Source organism: Ambystoma mexicanum, chromosome 4q (assembly GCF_040938575.1).
Source record: "Ambystoma mexicanum isolate Mex_15411 chromosome 4q, UKY_AmexF1_1, whole genome shotgun sequence".
Taxonomy (NCBI): domain Eukaryota; kingdom Metazoa; phylum Chordata; class Amphibia; order Caudata; family Ambystomatidae; genus Ambystoma; species Ambystoma mexicanum.
The window spans coordinates 299408415-299429470 of record NC_090928.1 but is presented as its reverse complement, the minus strand read 5'-3'; the positions used below and the strand labels follow the sequence as shown (position 1 = coordinate 299429470).

Sequence of the window (21056 nt, the reverse complement as noted above, 5' to 3'; positions counted from 1 at the left end):
TGGCAACCCAACAGGCAGCATCAGTAGAAATGATGGCTGAGGCAATGGAGAGGGTGGCCACTTCCATTATCCCCCCTGAAAGGCAGATGGAACAACAACAGCAGGCAACAGACTCCATTTGCCAATCACACAGGGAAGACATGTTGGCATCCAACAGGGACCGACGGGCGGCACTGGAGACTCTGCGCGAATACATATCAATAGAGTCACAGGGCCACAGGGAAGCCCTAAGGGTGGAACTCCATAACCTCAGGCAGAGTCTGCTTGAACTTGAGGCTTCCCGAAATGTTAGGGCAGAACAGCAGCTGGAGCAGCTCACAAGTTCGCTCTCAGCTGAGCTGCAGGCAACACTTGAGGAGATCTGGGCATCCCACGAGGCCATGCGTGCAGAAGTGCAGGCAACCCGTGACGTGCTGCATGGGGATCTCCGCACTTTAATCCTCCAGAATCAGACCTTCCAGACCCGCATGCTTGCTGCCATGGAGGACCATACCAAGGCTTTGCGTGGGCTGCCTCCCATAGTGCCACCACCTCCTGATGCAGCAGCAGAGGGTGAAGAGAGCGACAGCAGTTCTCCCACAATGGCATAGCCGTGCAGGCCATGAGCCCATGGAGGTATTTTTTTTTCTTTTTCGCAACATCCACGCAGTTGGTTGTTGGTTTGCACCCTGTCCTCGAACCTCCTGGGTGCACCCCCCACCCCCCACATAGCCATTTTTGATTTTATTTTATTATTTTTAGTTTTAACTGTGTGTTGCCTTGTGTGGCTCCCATGGGCATCCACTGTATTCCGGCTGGGCACATGCAGACTTGTACTGAGTTTGGGTTAGGTGCTTAGGTTCGTGACACACACACCCCTCCTGCTTCCCGTTTCCATGGGCTTGCAAAGGGTGTGACCAAGTGACATTGGGCTCCCATGAGCTGTGTGGGCAGTCTGTAGTCAATACTGTGTGTACATCCCTAGTGGGTATTGTTGTACTGTACAATGCATGGTGTATTGATATGTGCTTGTGCATCCATGTCTTCCTCCTAATTTGCAGGTTCCTTCCTCATGTCTTCACAAGGCTGTCTCCTTTGCAGATAGAATTCATGTTGTATGCAGTACACTGACACATTTGCGTGGCAGCAACACTCTACAGTTGGAAGGGGTCGATGTGCTGCCTTATTCAGGTTGTAAAACTACCACTACTTTCACTTAGTACTGTCATGTTTTTGCAATGTTTCATGGTGTGTTGCTGTATTGTGTTGGTGGTAAGTATTTGTTCATGTGTGCTGTTTGTTATTGATTACTGGGAGCACATTGTCTGTGGGCAGTTTCCATTTGGGACAGTGCACTTTGTGACACTTGTGTCAGGTCTTGTGCATTGCTTTGTTTGCTTTCACATTGCATGACAGGCCATGGTGTGTTGGGTGGCGGAGCTGGGGAGGGGTTGGGTGACATGGTGCTATTTTCACGTTGTATTTTGCAAGGGGGTAGTCATTCATGCAGCATAAATGTGTTTTTTGTGTGTTTTTTTTGTGACACAGCATTGGTTGTCTTTCGGCAGGTAGGGATGCACACAATGTAACAATTCCAGGTGACCAAGCTAAGGCTGGTATGGTTGTGACAGTTGACTGTCCCTTATGTCATCATCATTGATTGTCAGCTGGTATGTGCCATGGGTGTGATTTTAGGTGAAGTAATTAGCCACACGCTGCGTGCGGGCTTCCTCACCACGTGCCCTTTCCCCTTCCATGCGCAGCGGGCGTGCTTGTGGTTGGGGATGTGGGGGCACCACCATGTCCACCGACAGGCCCCGGCGTGTTGCAATGTTGTGCAGGACACATGCTAACACTATGATCCCGCACACTACTGGGGGCGCGTATAGCAGCTGCCCACCAGAGCGGTCAAGGGAGCGAAAACGTGACTTGAGCACTCCGAAATGTGCGCTCCACTATGCCCCGGGTTGCAATATGGGCTGTGTTGTATCTTACCTCGGGTGGTGTGGTGGGGTTCCGAATTAGCGTCATGTGGGTGCTCAGTGGGTAGGCACTGGGGAGGTGATGATGGGTATCATTAGTGGGGTTGTGCCATTACTCAGTATCTGACATGCATTCATGTGCAGGGGCATTTATACTCACCAAGCATCCATGTATCGCCATGCCGCCCAGCTTCTAGGTCCCGGTTTAGGGTTGACATTCTGTAAATGAAACTATCATGGGTGGACCCTGGATAGTTGGCATATACTGAGGTGATGATTCCCTTGGCATCACATACTACCTGCCTTTCTGCAGGTGTTCTTGGCAGGTATATGTGCCTGCGGACTGATGGGCGTGCAGTCATAATGGCCAACACCTGGTGCAGGCAGCGTGACTGCGTGGCCCCGACCCCCCCACTATGGCAGTTGTCTGCTGAAATGAACCAGTGGCCAAGAAGTGCAGTACATTGAGCACCTTTTTCAAGGGGCTCAGTGCTTGGGAGCATAGGGTGGGTGATGTGAGGTCATCCTCCCACTCACTCACCGGGTTGAGTATTATGTGAGGTACCTCCCATACACCTTGTCACCAGGAATCCTAAAAAGGCTGGTTCTGGGTGCAAAAATTCTGGGCCTGACTATCCTCCTCCTGCGGTATCCCACGACCACTGCTGCGAGGAACGGTATATTCATCTTGGCGTCTGAGCTGGTTTGTTGTTTGCGCGCACTTTTATGCTGCGCGGGTCCACGTACCCCTGCTTCCTGCTGGCGTACATGTTTCCGGATTAGCGCGTCTTTTTTGCTGCAAGTGTTAGCCCCGTTCGATTCCATGAATACGAGTTGTAGGCACGCGTATGGGCGTTCCGCGCATTTGCCGTCTGTACTTCCCCCATGACGCCCACATTTTCACGCGTTGTTCCCCATTCCGCGTGTACGCCCCGTGTTACGCCTACTTTTGTTGTGTGCTCTTCGCTATGTGCGCTTTCGCTGTGTGCGTAGCGCACGCTGTTTGAAGACGTGTGCGCCAGCATGCGCCGCACAGGATTTTAGCGCACATCCATGGATTTACACGCGCACGGACTTCGCTGTGCGCGGGTTTCGCACTTGCGCTGCGATTCGCACGCTTTCGCAGGAATTTTCAGCGGACATTAATTCCATGAATCGGCCTCTTAATTTTGTCTCTCTCTCAACATCACACTTGGGCACCTCATTACAACGTGAAGGCATAAAAATATACGTTTTGCCCTGTGGTGTTTTACAGAAATCGACATCAGGACGGCAGTCATAGAGATTCAGTGTAACACAGAGGGCAGACGCAGGCTTTGAGGGTAAGAAATAGGAGGCTTTTACATGACTCTCTTCCCCTGTGCTCACCTGACCACCTAATTTCTAAATAATCTGGTTTGCCTATTTTACGTCATCTTATCGCTATTGGGGATTCCTTTATCTCCAACTCAGGACATCCTAAAAGTCTGATGTGATAATGATGTGTTATTTATATACCACCAAAACTAGGCGCTTTATAGAGAACATACATGCATACAATATCACCCAGCCAAATTTGGCACTCATTTATCGGCTATGGAAGGATGATAGGCGGAGTTTGCCTTGCCAGGATTCGAACCTGGGACCTGCAGATCACACACAGATCGCAACCCGCTGAGCAGTTTTACCAGAAAATCTCTGAAAAGCAGGATTAGGTGGTATTCACCATCTCAAGGACCTTCATTTTACTCTCCATCTTCCAAAAAGCGATTTTTTAGGACTCCACGTAAATGATAATGCGAATTTAAGAATACGGATTGTTCAGCTGAATCGCATATATACAATTAGTCTCACTTGACAAACGTAGAATCACCATTCTAGTCTCTTTTTGTGAGAGACATTGCCATTTAAAACCTGTATAAACTAGTTATTTAGTTTTATATTTACTTATTGTGTTTTGGTTACAAACAAACCTTTCAGAATCATTTACATGTAAAAAAAATCTGTAATATATTTTAAAACAATATTATTAATGCAGCCTTTTGGCGTAGCCCGTGTTAATATTGTTTAATTTTTCATTTGGAAAGTTCTCAAACAAATCTTACCACTGCTACGGATAATGATAACCAGTTACCAAATTTTTAAAAAACCCGTCCCAAAAATACTATTAAGATGGAGATTGACGAGTACACTAAAAGACTAAAAGTAGTACAATCTCCTAGTAAGAAACCTATTGCAATAAAGTAAGAGATGTTTCAGCGTCCCTAATATACCAGGAAATTTTACCCGGGCAGGACCCTCAGCCAATCAGGTTGCTGGAAAAACGTGCAAGAACACACTGTGTACTGCCCGCTTTTGACAGCTACCAGATGCCCTTCACTGGGTGGTGCCATCTTGATTGTGGGAAGCAACAGGCAGTCTCTTCCCGTGTGCCTCCCTATGCCCCCACTCTCCACCCCACTCCCAAAGACGTCCTGCACCCTTCCCACAGCTCCTCCCTTCCCCACTTACCTTCGGACCAGAGCGTTGTTCTCCAGTCCCTGGCACGCCTTCCTGACCACGGCCGCCATAGAAATAGAAAAGGGTCTACGTCCCTTTTCTATGGCAGTGCCCATATTTCTTTTTAAAAGGGAGATTGGGCTCTCAAAACGTGTGGAGCCAGTCCCCATACAAATAAATAAAACTATTTGCACCCAGGGCGAACCCTGGGGGTGTGAATAGCAATCACACCCTTGTGAGGGGCGCACATGTGCACAAAAGCCCACAGACCTCGAGTTGGGCTTGTGGGCCGTTTCGCCAGTCTACACACCTGCGAGGTTAATAGTTACATTCTTCAAAACCTACAGATACCATTATCACGCTTCCAATCATTCCTTTGTCCCACCGTTTCCAGCACTGGCCATAAATTGAATATGATGCGCATATATGTGGCTCTGTACTTATTACCTGGAAATGTTATCATGTACAGGCAGGGGTCCTGGTTTTCTCCAGTTTCACAATTGTTTGGAATAACTTGAAACTGGTTGTTAAAGTGCGCGTATTTAACAACCCCAAATTTCATTATAAACATTTTTTTTTCAACAAATTATCCAAGAAGAAAGTTACATCCACACCCAAACTTCCAGCATGCTTTACATTTACAAGTAAACTCTACTAAGCCCTTTGAACTCTTGTTTGATAATGTGCGGTTTACATCCTCATATAAAGTATTTTGTTTACACAAGTATTGTTTAACTCTGTAGTGATTACCAGCTTACATACGTCAGTATTGATATCAAACCGAGTTTGTATCTAATAATTGATACCAGGACCACACGTGGAAGGCACATGACTGTCTTCCATGTAATATATTTGGAAATGAGAAATAGGTGTTCAAAATTGATTCCATGTCATGTAAATTGCTAGTAACTGCCTTCTGTTTATATCGTTTCATCAGAGCTATGTACGTGAATCTCCCATACTTATTTTGCATTGTCTTCATTAGTGAAAGTAACATTGGGATGTTCAATCTTAAACGCCCTTTCACTGCTGTTAGATTTGGTCCGTTATATAGAAGGAACCCCAGGTAGACTAGAATGTAGATTACCCCTGCTATCTGCGCAGGGAGTATTAATTCTATTAAAGACTAAGGAGGCGAGCATTATGCTTCATCTTCCTTTATTTCTACTCTTCAGCAGTTCAACAAACATATATAAAACCATGAAAAGTACACCACAAACTTTTCCATTTTTTTTTTTTTACTACAACACCCATGAGTCTCTGTAGTCCCTGCTCTTTCCACCAGTCATGAGCCCCTTCCTGTGCTTAGACTCCTCCTCTGCTTTTACTCGCTCTGATATTCACTCCTGTCCATTAACTGATCCTCGTCAACGGTGCGAAGATCCTTCTGAACTTTAACTCAACTGCCGGTGCACTCCCGACCTCCTGATATTCTTCTCTACGACCCTGTCTTCAGTTATTTTTCTGCTCTTCCCCTATGAAGACATAATAAGAAATCTTAGGGTGGTGCGTATGTACTGTACTCTCACGTATAAATGCCTCAACATTTTCATACAGTACATCAATCGGGCGGGAATTTAATGCTCGCCTCCTTAGTCTTTAATAGAATTAATACTCCCTGCGCAGATAGCAGGGGTAATCTACATTCTATGACAAGACTGGAGGCGAGCATTATGCTTGTTCAAAGCTTCCCCAAGACCGTACCAGCCAAACTCCCTGCTGGCTGAAAGTAAAACTCTTTAAATGTACGATCGCTCGCCCAATCTGCTGCCAGCATTATTTCACTCAAAGGCACTCCTGCTCTCGCGGCTGCCGAAGCCATTGCCCCTCTCACTGAATGAGCTCCATACGTGTCCACATTCACCCCTGCTGCGCACATGACCTCTTTGACCCATCTGGCTATGGTAGCCGATGCTTCCGCGTGATAAGGTTTCCTACGCGCTATTAACAATTGAGTAGTGCTAGCTGCTCTATTCTCTGCTGTTCTGATCTCGTATTCTTTAATACATCGAGCTACGCACCATTTCGAATTGTCCGGAAAATAAGGGTAATGGACTGTGAGGGTGCCTTTCTTAGTCCTCCTGACTATGGAGAAAGTAACACCTTCTGGTCCGAAGACTCGTCTATTAATCTCTAGCGCCTTAACGTCTGACACTCGTTTACATGAGATCAGACACAATAGCATAGCCAATTTACCTGATAGCTGTTTGAGAGAAAGGTATCTATCTGCTGGCTAGTCTGATAGTAATCGTAACACTGTCGCTACGTCCCATGTTGTACTATACTTGGGCCCTGGCGGCACTCTGAATCTCGCTCCTCTGATGAGCCTCACTACCGCGGGATGTTCCCCTGCCGGTACCCCCTCAATTGACGTATGTCCCGCTGATATAGCTGACCTGTACACTCCTATCGTACGGAAAGCTTTTCCGTTCTGCAATAGATTCTCTAGAAAATTTAGTATTTCCACTACAGGTGCTGAAACGGGATGAACACTTCTGTTCTTGCGCCAGCTTGTCCATTTTGCCCAAGCTGCGTCGTAGCTCCTCCTAGTGGAAGGAGCCCAGGATTCCGCGATAAGCTGCGCAGCCTGCTCCGAAATTCCTGGCAGAGCCCAGCGTCTCCTGATATCCTGCACGCGACTAACGGGAGTGTCCCTCTCACTCTCAGAGGATGACACGACCCAGCTGGGTCCGTGAGCAGTCGCTCTCCTTCGGGAAGGACTCTTGGAACGTCTGCGGCTAGCTCCATTAACGTTGGGAACCACACTTGAGACTTCCACAAGGGTGCTACTAATACTAGTTCTGCCCTCTCCCTCCGACACTTCGCTAGAACTCTGCTCAGCATCGCGAAGGGGGGGAAAGCGTAATGCGGACCTCCTGTCCACTCTTGCAGAAAGGCATCCGTCCCTAGAGCTCCCGGATCCAGCCTCCAGCTGTAATAGAAACTCGTCTGAGCGTTGAGCCGGGAGGCGAAAAGGTCCGTATGCAATGGGCCCCACCTCCTGGCCAGCCTCAGAAACACTGCTGGGTCCAGTCTCCAATCGCTGGAGTCTGTCAGGTAACGAGAGTTCCAATCCGCTACTACATTCAGTGAGCCCGGCAGATACTCTGCCGCCACTGACGTTTCTGACTGAAGGCAAAAGTGCCAGAAGTCCTTCGCTAACTCCGCCAGCATCTTGGACCTCGTGCCGCCTAAGTGGTTTATGTACCTTACTGCTGAGACGTTGTCCATCTTCAGCAGCACACAAGACTTCACTCTCCCTCTTGTGAAGGCCTTGATCGCGAACGATCCTGCCAGGAGCTCCAGACAGTTTATGTGAAGCTGGAGCTCCTCTTCGCTCCACTTGCCTCCGGTCTGTAGGTTCCCGCATCTGGCTCCCCAGCCCTGCCGGCTGGCATCTGATTCTATAATCAGATCCGGCTTGTCTCCGAATATGGCACGCCCATTCCAGGCATCCATATTCTTTAACCACCACTCTAGCTCTGTAATGGAGTCTTGATCTAGGGGTACCTGTTGGTGATACTTCAGACCCTGTTGAAGATGTTTTATCTTCAGCCTCTGTAGTGCTCGGTAGTGTAGAGGCCCAGGGAATATGGCCTGAATGGATGCTGCTAATAGCCCAACTATCCTCGCCAATGTCCTGAGGGATATTAGTCTTCTCTCTAGGCATACTCTGATCTCCCTCTTTATATCTTTCATCTTTCGCGCTGGTAGCTCCAGGGTCGCTTTCTTTGTGTCTAGCACAAACCCTAGAAAGTCTAACCTCTGCGCTGGTATGGTATCTGATTTCTCTATGTTCACTAGAAATCCTAGCGATATCAGAAGGTCTTGTACCCATCTCGTTTGGTATATTAGCACCTCCCGATTTTCTGCTAGCAGCAGAAGGTCGTCTAGATAGATAATCAGTCTGACGCCCTTCTCTCTGATCGCCGCTGCTACGGGTTTCATTAGCTTTGTAAATGCCCAGGGTGCCGAAGCAAGACCGAACGGCATCGTCTTGAATTGCCAGAACTGTTTGTGCCAGCGGAAAGCTAGGTAAGGTCTGTACTCCTCGAGTACAGGAACCGTGAGATACGCATCCTTCAGATCTAAACGCGTCAGCCAGTCTCCTTCCCTTAGGGAGTCTCTGAGCTGATGTATGCCCTCCATCTTGAAGTGGCGGTATATGATCCATCCGTTCAGCTCCTTGAGATTTATAACTGGACGCACCTTTTCTTTCCTGTGCACCAGGAACATATTGCTCACGAATTTGGGCTCCGTCGCGCATCTCTCTATCGCCTGCTTGAGCGCTAGCTGCGCGATCTCGCCGTCTAGCCATGCTTGTTCTGCTTGCGCCAGTTTCTGGCCCTGTGGCCTGTACCGCTGAATTGGGGTTTCTATAAAATCTAGCTGCAGTCCTCTGACGGTCTGCAATATCCAGGAATCGCTTGAAATCATGCGCCAACTTTCTAAAAACATGCGCGTCCTCCCACCTACTGGAGGATACTGAATCGCTCTCACCTGGCGTAAATCCTTGGCCTCGACCTGATCCTCTGGATCTGCGACCTCTCGGAAATCTTCCTCTGGACGGGAAGAATGTATCTTGGCCCTTGTTCTCCCAGTATTGTGCTCTGGGATTATGGGGTCTTCTCCCTCCTTGGCTGCGACCGGCTGCACGACCCCGACCGCAGCCGGTCCCTCCAAAAACTCTACTCGGGAAAATTTTGCGGATCGATGCCTGGGCTTTCTCCAGGGAGGCGTATGTTCCGACGAACCGGCCCATCTCCTTCCCAAAGGTCTCACCGAATAGAAGACCTTGGGCCCCTTCTCCCGCTTCATACGATGATAGATCGCTGAGTTTCGAATCTATCTTGAGTAATAGACCCTTTCTCCTCTCTGAGGCGATGGCGCAATTCGCATTTCCGAGCAGACAGACCGCTCTCTGCGCCCATCCAGCGAGAGCCTCCGGGTCCACTGCTTCACCTGTGTCCTTGGACCTCTCTGCGAGGTCCATGATTTTTGCCAGTGGCCCTGACAGGTCTAAAACTTTCTCCTGGCAGCTTTTCCAGGACCTATCGATACCCTTGCGGGGATCCTTATTCGTTTTTGACACGAAGGTCAGCATTTTCGGGTCGAGTTCGGGGGCCTCTGCTACTTTGCCCGGGAGATCTGGTCGCGGACACTCTGCACGCAGCCGTTGTCTCACTTCCTTGTCCAATGGCTTGCGCAGTCTAGCCGCCATATACTGCGCTACTCGGGGGGATGGCTGCCACTCGGTGGACCTTGGATTCCTAATGCTGTCCGGGTCAAACATATCCTCTTGGGCATCCGTCATGTGTTTCTCTTTCCGAGCTCTCTTGCCCCCACTGGGCTTGACCCAGTCCTCCTCGGTCTCCTCGTCTCCTTGCGAGGTCTGATCATCTCCCTGCTCCTCTTCCGAGCCTGGGTCATCTCCTGCATTGTCCTCCCCTGGAGAGGGGGTCATGAGGTCTGGCACCGCCTGTCTTCGCAGATATGCTTCTTTCAGCTTCGCGAATGCATCAGGCACCTCTGGGGCCTCATCTTCTGCCCCGTCCCAAGAGCCCCGGGGGTCGACAGAGACTTTCCTCTTGAGGGCTAACTTACTCCACTTGTGTCCCTCTATCAAGGGATCCGTGGGCGTGCGCTTCCGGTCTGTGGTGCTGTCAACAGGCTGCAAAAGCATAGCTTCCAGCGTCTCTAGCCTTTCTTGAAGGGGCCTAACGCCCTCTGCCACTGCATCAATAAGGGAGCTCCCCAGCACTTTCTTGAAGCTGGCAGCGAGGTCATGCGACTGCTCCTCCTCACTCCACTCAAATTCTGACATTCTGAAACAGTGCTGTGTGCCAAATTACCTGGATCAGGTGTCTTAGCACGCCCACTGCTCCCTCCTGATGGTATAGAGACAGTGGAATCACCTACTTGTACTCTCTTATCTCTTTTTTTTTTTTCAGTGGCTGCACCTTGTTTGTCCACAGCTTTGTGGCTCCTGAGAGTTATTCTCTCCTCAGTTGCGCCGGTCTTCTGCTAGAAGCAGTATCGTTATTCTTAGCTATACAAATCCCGTGAGCTGCCGTGTGTTGTACTTCCTAGACACGGTGCTCCCGAGCGATCTGATCGCTAAGGCCTGAGCGCTTCCCTTGTTCAGGGAAATCCTATTAAAACATGCAGCGTCTTGAACGCTGTGTCGGCGTGTAGTCCGAAGCCGTCGCAGATTATACTGCGCGACACGTCCTCGGGAGGCTCCTCCCACCCGCGGGTGGGGGCTACTCTGGGAGCGTCGCTCCTCGCGCTCCTCTCGCGGTAGCTCCGCCCACCCGCGGGTGGGGGCTACCGCTGCGAGAGCCGTCTGGTAGTCCTGTAAGACTCGCGAGCGCCGGCTCCTCCTACCCGAGGGTGGGGGCCGGCTCGCGAGTGTCCAGCGGCCTCAGCCGCGTAGTTCGCGAGGCCTGACTGAACCCCTGCGGTGCCGGGTATGCGACACAGGGCTGCCAGCCTCGCGAACTGGCTTCTGCCGCCCGCAACTCGCCTAAAATGAATCCCTGTTCCGGCTGCCCGCGTGTACGCGAGCGCACGTCGAAATAAACTCGCCTATGCGTGCTGTAAATATTCAAGTAAATTTCTCCCCCTTTTTTTTTTTTTTTCTTTTTCAAACAACAATCTCCTCCTACACACACCAGCCGTGTCTTAACTTATTTGATAATAATCTCCCACTCCAACACAGGCAACTTATCCCAGTCATACAGAGAGTGGAGAAAAGGTACTTATCTGCTTGAAGAGCAGTAAAAGAAGAGGAGGAGTCTAAGCACAGGAAGGGGCTCATGACTGGTGGAAAGAGCATGGACTACAGAGACTCATGGGTGTTGTAGTAAAAAACAATTTTAAAAAAATGGAAAAGTTTGTGGTGTACTTTTCATGGTTTTATATATGTTTGTTGAACTGCTGAAGAGTAGAAATAAAGGAAGATGAAGCATAATGCTCGCCTCCAGTCTTGTCATAGAATGTCTACTAGTTCCGAATTCTTCCCTTTTAGAATTTGCCACAAGATGGCAAGATAGAAATGTTCACAATTTATTCAGCAAATGCTGCAATCCGATCGTGGTAGAAACAAATATGATTAGATCATCCACGTAGGCTAACCAACACAGATGTTGGTTCTAATGCTAGGGGGTAAAAGAATGTGCTGATGCAAGATAGTCACCCAAATAAAGACATGAAATAAATTAGGGGCTAGTACACAGTCCTATCGCAGCCCAAAAAAGTTCTAATCCTGTTTGATAAAAAAAGACCATTGACATTTAACTTCACTTGTATATGATTTTCATTATGCGACAGCAAGATAATCAATACACCTAATGGCATCCCCTAAGATTATTTTAGCCATAGTACATATCGGTTTACACAGTCAAATGCATTTTTTAAATCTATAAAAAGGTGAAATAAAATTGGCAGGCTGCCCTTTGTACACGCTTCTTGTTGAAGTATCGAAAGCCAGTTTGGTCATTTTGCAATTGACAGATCCCATCAACCAAGCCATTTAAATCAGGTTGCTCCTTAAAAACTAATATTGAAAGACCATCCCAATATTGAAAGACCATCCGGACTCATTGCTGCTGGTGGTCTGGCCTGCTTTATCAACGAAATTACATTGTCATCCGATATGTCATACTGTAATTTATTAAAGGTTTGAATTTGAAAAATTGGAAACATATTACTAGAAGATGTATAGTACCTGATAGACTGGAAGGGCTACGGTCCTGAGGATCGGACCTGGGTACTTATCGGTAATGTCCAAGCTCCGCTTTTTGTTTCTCAGTTCTGGGCCCTCTTTGGGGAAGGGAACCGTTAGGAAACTGAGTCATGGCACTGTTAACAAGCTTGCCAAGAAACACTCATGTTCGGTAGGAGCGCCACGCTTTCAGGCTTAGTTCCAATTGCCTTCCTCCATGGTCATACGGTGTCGTTCCCTGCCCGTTTCATTTCGGCTTCCTGGACCGGCACAGTTCGAAGTATCGGGCCGATGGCAGTTGCCGTGGAAATGCTGGAGGCCTCTTCACACATTTTTTCATGCAAGTCAGGCTTCTTAAGCAGCTCCAAACAGATGAATGCGGCTTCTGATTGAGCTCTCGTTAGAAGTGCATTCTCGTTGTGACTTTGCCTGTTTTTTTCCTTGCCTGTTTAAACTGCCTGTCCTGTCCCTCTTTGATTCTGTTTTCTTCTCGGCCTTCTGACTTCTTGCTGCGTCCCCTGGAACTGTGTTTGCCTCCTCCTTGGTACTACTTTGCTCGCCCGCTGAACTGACCACGGAATACTGTAGTACGGACACCTGGTACTACGCGGATCATCTGGATACTGAACTCGGATCTCTGAACAGACTTCTTGGCTGTGCCCTTTCTGGTGGTTTGTTTCTCCAGGAAATCTGTACACTACGCATCTCTTTTATGTCCTACCTCATAATCCTAGGGCTGGTCTATGAAGTGCTCGGACATTTGGTTTAGGCGTTCCGCGTGCTGTCGGGTCCGGTGGCTATTTGGGACTAGAGACTGGCCACTTCAGTTCGTAGGCGTCCTCGTGCCGTCGGGATAGCTGCTTCTGATACCACCACCAGCACTTCAACGCAGAGTCTTCAAATCACGAACCCACAACCCATTTTCACGGTAAGCCCAACTCGCTACTCTGGGTAAATCCAGTTCTGGTCTTCCTTTTCTACACTCTCCTTACCATATATTCCTGTTTTCCTTGCAGGGAACACTCCTCCACTAGGATTAAGTATTCCCAAATGCACAAGTCTATTCCATCTGCCTAATCGTACAGGTCAGTTTCTGGCCCTCTCCGAGTACTATTCATTGTTCTTGAGAGCTAGCCTGACATCTTGCGTTTCCAATCTACAGGAAGACAACCTAATATTACCTGTGCATCTGGGGTTCTCGATACGCAGTCGCAGCTGCGCAAAAGGTATCATCTGGTGTCCCTCTTCTAGTGAGCTGCTCTCAGTGGGTGTTTATATATACTCACCCACAGAGTGACATTGCCTTGAAGAATTCTTTGGCTACACTACGGGCCCAAGAGATGACAGATTCTGACACCAACCATCATCCTAACATACACGCAATACCTGCAATCATTCATAATGCTGTTGCTGATAAAGAAGTAATTGAACGTACAGCTAGTAGAAACAGAGAAACTAGGCTCAGTGAAGACAAATGAAGTACTGATACATACAAGGCTGTAGAGGAAAATAGTTTGAATGATGTTGAAAGAATTGAAGTAGATCTTGAAACTGGGCAGTTAATTGCTGTTGAGATAAAAAATGGTTGCTCTGCTACTACCCCAGAACAACCTGCAGCATTGTAACTCCACCCCCCCCCCTCTCCAACTATGCCCCGAGTGATTCTCTGGAAGAGAACTTGAAGTAAGTACATCTAGTATGCGATCCAACGAAATGTTTGATGCTTTAGAAAATGTACTGGCCACCTTAGTAGATAAATGTGAAAACATCGAACAAAAACTAGATGTTCACTCACTGTTACTACATAAGAGTATTAATAAAGGTCGCAAAATTCTTAAAGAAAGTAGTACCAACACTTATCTTAACACCACTGTCTGATAAAGACCACAACAGCTTTCCAAATTAAGATTATGATATTCAAATAATTGAAGAAAGATCATAAACTAAAGCATATAAACACAGAATCCAATCCAAAAGCACAGAAGACCACAAAAAATAAAACTACTTTCTCAGGCTATCATGAATTCGGATGATAAATACAAAAAGCTTAAAAATGGCTGTATGTCCCACGCACAAACAGAAAAAGAGAGCATTAACCCACTTTAACAACAACTAAACCATCATTTTCTCACCGATTTAGCGCCCGACGGCCCTAGGGCCCTAGGGAGAAACATGTGAAAAAATGAGTAAAATATTTTTAAAAATCAAATCAAAACATATTCGTGACCATTTGGCTGAAACAACTCCCATGAGACATGCACATAAACGTAAATATGAAACCACGAGTGAACGGTGGAATCTCCATCACCAGAAGTGACCTATATTTGATAATGAGACCCACACAGAAAAAAAAAATGCTACGACAAAGGATAGCTCCAACAATGAAGTATGAAAATCACGAAAAAACACATCAGAAAAGTAAGATCCTCAAGGCTGAGCATAGAAAATGGCTTCGACAATATAAATGCAAAAAGGCTAATGGACGCAAAAGAACCTCCTGATGAGTCCCCTCTAGTAGAGCTCGGTGAATGGGAATGTAGTCTAACATAAGAAAAAAAAAAATGAAAAAAAAACGAATTGCGACACTGCCTTCCTCGCGTGCTACGAGACCCGATTGTACATGTAATGCTCTGTTAAAACTAGCTCCAGAAGCATGGGCAAAATCTCTATAAATATTGTTTACATTGATTGGAAAAAGCATTAAGATCCCTAAAACGGGGCAGGAAAGCTCAATACTTCCTATATTTAAAAAAGGGTCCCCCAAAGATCCAGGAAATTATCGCATGTTAGCGATGCTTGATATCCCAGCAAAGATATTCGCTAAAATCACACATTGAACTGATAGTGGATAAATGATGGGCATATACTGCCGGCTAACCAATCTGGCTTTAGGGCAAAATCTTCTACTCTTCATAATATTATCCTAGTAGTCTCTGCGATTGAATATACCTGGAAACGACAGCTACCTGTTTATGCAGCATTTATTAACTTTGCCGCCGCATTTGATACCATCCATAGGAATAAATTATGGAATAAGCTGTTGCGGTGGAAGATACCTATTGGGCTGCTAACTATGATCAGATTATTATATACAAATACCTCGGTTAAAGTGAGATTTGATGAAGAAGGCAAAATATCTGATCAAATTCCCACCTCTAGAGGAGTAAAGCAGGGGTGTAATGTTGCTGCAACACTTTTTATTCTTTATCCATCAGATCTCCCTGGAGGCTTTTAATGAAAAATGTTTTTTTTTTAAATAAAAAAAATTTACAAAAATCGCCCCTTTGAGAGCTGGTTGGCTCGGTTATGCGGATGATCTGATTTTATTAGATTACACTCCTGCAGGTCTCCAGGATAAGCTATCTGTTTTCGAATCTTTTATAAAGGAAAACGGGCTCAGAATTATTCTGTCCAAGACAAAAAAAGTGATGGTCTTTTTGAAAAATGTAAAACAGACCTCTTACTTAAAAAATGTTTATATGGAAGATTGAAGAACAAAGAAAAAACTGAAATCGTCAACTCTTATTGCTACTTGGGGGTGATTCTAGATCAAAACCTCTCATGGAAGCAGCAATAGATGTTAAATCTAGATGCATGAATTGCCCAAATGACACTAAGCCACTTTATAGGGCTGCAAGCAGGGATTTCCATAAACACTATTTTATTTGTTATATGAAAGAAAAATTGCGGCAGTTCTACTATATGGAATTGAAATTTGGGGGGAAAAAAACAAATGAATTAAACAAATTTGAAGGTAAAATCTTGAAAATCCTAATGCAAATGCCAAAAGCTTTACCTAGTGAATACATCTACATAGAATTTAATTTGATGAGAATATGTGATAAAATAGAATATAGATCTGCTATGTTATAAACAAAGTTATGCATCCTAGACAATGGAACTCTAATGGTCGATATGCAGAAAGCATACAACACAATTGTGTCAAATAAGATATTGAGTACACTTGATCGACTCAAAACCATATAACTCAGATGGGCAAATGAGAATTCAGTTGGTTGGTTTGCATACTCTATGCCAAAATTAAAATTCTTGTTGAAAAGAGAGATATGTACTTTTGGCTTGGAAAGAGATATTGTACAGTTGGCAACGAAATACAACAGTGGAATGTACTTACAATCTAGAGAAAGTACTATACTTAAAAGCGTTCCCTGATGGAAACATAATGCAACATTATTTGAAGGTTAAATTCAATATGTCTGATTGTCTTGAGATTAGGGGGAGCAGATTTGGTATTTTACAAAGAGAATGATGGTGTCGCTTATGTGGTTAGGATAGTATTAAGACAGAGTATTAAGACAGCACAACACTTGATTTGTTTTTGTGAAAGTCTAACCTTGATCAGATTGAGGTATGTTAAGGCCTATGACAATGGCTATGACTTAAAAGACAGGCGTGAGATTTGGGAAAAATGATTGCAAGGATTTGGCGTTAATATTTTTCATATGATGAATTTTTATACATTATGTATTGAAACTCTTAATAAATTATCGCAGGACGTGTTGTATTAAATTGAATTGGCGGTTTTTAATGATTTTAATTGGATATTAGGACCTATATATATATATATATATATATATATATATATATATATATATATATATATATATATATATATATATATGTGCAAGGGACTTTTTGTAACTTTTATATTGATAGAACTGTGATGTTATGTAATTTGTAAAGCCCATTTGGCTATATGCATCTTTATAAATAAATATAGTTCATGTTGACTTTTGACTTCTTATTAAGAGTTGGCAATTCAACTTCACTCTCATTAACTTCCAGACCATTATCTTAGGATGCATGGTTATAAATGTTTCGTAGGAAAGCGCTCAAGGATCTTTTCTTTGAACCAGTTTAGTTGTTTTATCAGACTTTCATTTGCCCAAATTCGATTTTTTCATCTTTTCCACCATTCACCAGTATATTCAAGGATCCCTTGCCTTATAACTATCAGTCCAAGTATTTTGGAACACACAGGAGAAATGGGGGGGGAAGCAAGCAGTACTAAGTCTCGACTCAGAAAGCATTTGATCAGGTGGGATGGTGCTTTCTCTGGGACGTACTCAAAAACATGGGCTTTGATGAATGATTTATAGGAGGCATTCAAGCAATTTATAAACTCCCATGGGGAAAGTGGTGGTGAACGGCAGGTTATCACACAGAGTTTCCCCCAACTAGGAGAACCAGACAAGGGTGCCCATTTTTCCCCCTCCTATATGCACCATCAATAAAACCGCTAGGAAACTCAATCAGAAATGAGAAGGCAATGGAGGGGATTACAGTGGGGGGGGGGCAATGAATATAAACTCGCAATGTTTGCTGACGACATCCTCCTATACCTAGCAGACCCATCGACATCTATACCTATAATCCTGAAGGATACACAAAAATGGGCAGAACTAAAAGTAAACAAAGAAAAATCCATGCTATTCCCATATAACAGTCCAGACGATTCTGAAGTAATGGACCAAGTTGTGGATGGAATACAGACAGAGCGTCAGAAGTTAAAATGCGTGGGTATTAACATCACAAAGAAAACAAAGGACCTATATGAAGCAAACCTCCCTCCACTAGTGTCAAGCTTAACATCGGACCTAGCTAGATGGGAAAAAAATTCACAATATCATGGCTAGGCTACCTAAATGCAATTAAGAATTGTAGTCCTCCCAAAGATGTTATATCAATACCAAATGCTCCCCATCGATATTCCAAGAAGACACTTCGCAGAGATGAATGCCAAGATCACAAAATTCCTGTGGCAGGGAAAAAGATAGCGAAGCCCCAACACCACTAGAGGAAATCCCAAGTAAGCCCTCGTCCACCAAAGGCCTAATTGCCACTCAATACAAGGCCCTCCTAAAAAAAAAAAAAACAGATAAAGGAAGATTCCCTACGAAAAAGGTGGGACACAGCCTTGGGACAAGCTTCACAGCCTGAAGCTATTACATAGATGGCATTACGACCCAAGACAAAATGTTCCACCGTGGGAACCAGGCAAACTACTAGCAAATGTGGTGGACCTGCCCAAGAATCTAAGAGTTCTGGAAAGAGGTCTTGGGGTGGATCAAAAGGATCGATGGAATCAAAAAGGGAATGTGATCCACGTCTAGTCTTATTTGGTTTGGAAGAACGGGAAGATCGTTGGGTGAGGCTCCCCCACATGGCGCACTTCTTGCTGCTAGCGGCCAGAGTCTGCATCACCATAGCCTGGAAATCGGTAGCACTCCCATCAGAAACAGTTTGGGCACGGAAAGCCAGGGAATATACGAAATGGAGAACATTACGGGAGCGCTCCATGATCTATCCCCGAGCAGAGAAATGGAATGGGCCCTTTTCCTCACTACGTACAAAGAATAATTAAGTCTGCCTGAGGCAGGAAGCCCAATGAGGGCACATGTTGCCCAGCTTCCACATATCGAATGCAACTCGTCTCAGGGGGGTGAGGGGAAGGAGGAGACGGTTAATGTTTAATTGTAAACTCAAAACAGGAAGCAAATGTATAAAGGTAATCCTGTATGAGCAAGGAGTTGATAGTTTTCAAAATGCTTAATGAAAAGAAGTTGGGGAAAAAAGAAAAAAGGGTCCAAGGCAAATACAGGGCTTTAAATAATGACGTCAAAAGAATGCAACAAGGTTGTTAAAAGCTGCAGATTATCACAGAACATGCAGTCAGCATGGAGGTGAAACACAAAATGTCTGCTAAAAATGTATTAAGTCGCCCTTTCACAGCCGAGTGCTAATCCAGGACAAACCAGAGTAAAAACGCAACGAGGTGCTAAGAAAGTTGCTGAAAACTACAAGCGGGAGGTGATGATCCCGAGTGTGCCAGCAAAGGGGGTGTATGTAACGTAATGTCCTGAAGTAATGGAGTATGTTTGTGTCATCAGACTGCCAACAGAAAGTTGAAAGGTCACAATGCAGTCTCTTGAATACATGCTGCTTATCCTTAGACAAAGCCCTTACAGTAAACTATAACTATTGTTTCTATTAAAAGTACATGATAAAGTGCAGGATACCAACCCGCAGTACTCATTTCTAGATGCTACACTGGCTTAGCTTGTTGGGAAAAACACTGCTCCCCTTTTCCCCCAAAAATTATTCAACAAGCCACGTCTCTATAGTGCTCCAGGCAATGCTGTCACTTGGCCGATCCCCGATCCCAACTATCCCAATCCTGGGGAATCCACGTGCACCCCACATTTTTTTTTTAATGCTGCAGTGCATTCGTTTTGGGCAGGGATTTGTTGTGAGGCGAGACACTTGCCCATAAGACCACTTAAGGGACTGAGCAAGAGTGCTCTGAAATCCAGGGGTGTTGCTAGGTCTGGAAAAGATCTGGGGCTAAGCTAATTTTGGGACTGTCGGGACTGGGGGCTAGCTAGCCTTTTTGGTTGTAACCCCCGAGCTTCTACTCAGGGCTACAACCAAAAGACCCAGAGCTATAACTCCGCCAGACCCCCCCTTGCAACGCCTCTGCTGAAATTCCATGTCAATTTAGCACTGTACAGGATATACTGATTTAAATGTTTTGGGGTTTAAAAAGGTGTGCACATTTAGTTATTTGCTGATTCATCTTCTGAGGGGCCTGAATTTTTTTTTTTAACAGGGGGTGACTCGACGACCCCCACCCTTACTCCCGCGCTAAGTAGAACCCCCCAAAAGCATAGCTCTCAACTCACACGCTTTTGGCGGGTGTCTCCCGCCTTGTAAAGGGCTGGCTCACCCGCCAATTCATTACAATGGGCGTCTCGCCCGCCAAAAACAAAATCGGGTGATTTCACCCGCCAGTGCAACAAAAATGGTTGAGAGCTATGCAAAAGTCGATTTCCACTGGTGGGTCCAGGCCTTGGATTTTAAATGCTGCTTCATCTGTGGAATCCGTCACTTACTTTAAATCGACTTAAACAAACATTTGATATGGCGTGAAAAGACACGCATTGCATTTTCACGGGGAAGAAAATAGTGTGATCTTTTTAAACTTGCACTAATGCAGACTTCGGGCTCGCTGGCTGCCCGCAGAGTAGAGTACACAGGAGAAGCCAGACTTACCTGAGACTCGGCTCGCAAGTAGCGCAGGACCTCCTCAGCGGCTGCGTTGCGCAAGCATGGCATGAGGTGCAGCTTCTGCAGGCACGTTGCCTCTGGCAGAGCCGCTCCCTCAGCCACGCAGGGGCCAGGGGCTGCTCCCCGGTGGCCAGGCATTCGTAGTAGGAGGCGTGCAGCAGCGCCACAGAGATCCACGTGAGAGGGGCCACGAAGGCGCTCGCGGCCAGCAACCCGAAGAGACGGAACCTGCAGCGCCGCTTGCGCACGCCCGGCGCAGGGGCGCAGCAGCCGGTGAGCATCCGCCAGGTGCGAGTGTTGAGCAGGAAGCCGAGGAGAAGCAGCCCCAGGGCGGGGACAAGCAGGAAGACCAGGCTTTAGATGGCGCTCCAGGCGTTCCCGGGCGCGCCGGAAGACCACCATCGAGAAGAGCTGCTCCCCGCCGGCCGCCAGCAGCGACAGGCCCCCGTAGCCCAGCACCGTCCGGTGCTTCACGCCAAGCTGCATCACTGTCTTGAAGCTCTCCATGACCCCGGCCTCGCTTTCCTTCCCGTGCTCCTCCCGCGCGGTGAGGCCTGTTCACTGCGGTGCACCTTATTGTGCTCAAGTCTCGTGGGACGTGGTTAGGGTGCCTTTAACTATAAACATAGCATGCCCTCTTCACGTGGAATGTTGCATTTTTTTTGGTAACTTTTGATTCCACGTATGTATTTGTGGGGACATCACGTCATCGCGGGAGCGTGTTCTCGCGAGATCTCGCGAGACGGGATCTCGCGAGCCCACGCTCCGTGGGAAAACGTTCCCGCTTCAGAGTTGGCACCCGG

The 21056-nt window shown here is 46.4% G+C and overlaps 1 protein-coding gene across 1 annotated transcript in view; it reads right to left on the bottom strand.

Annotated features, from left to right (window-relative positions):
• Nucleotides 1-20792, bottom strand: part of CALHM6 (calcium homeostasis modulator family member 6) — a 232571-nt gene extending 211779 nt beyond the window's left edge. Inside the window, 3 exon segments of the mRNA XM_069607268.1 lie at nucleotides 20239-20329; nucleotides 20332-20639; nucleotides 20641-20792. Of these exon segments, the coding sequence (XP_069463369.1) occupies nucleotides 20239-20329; nucleotides 20332-20639; nucleotides 20641-20760 (519 nt within the window). The 5' untranslated portion in view covers nucleotides 20761-20792.
• Between the last annotated feature and the right edge of the window lie 264 nt (nucleotides 20793-21056).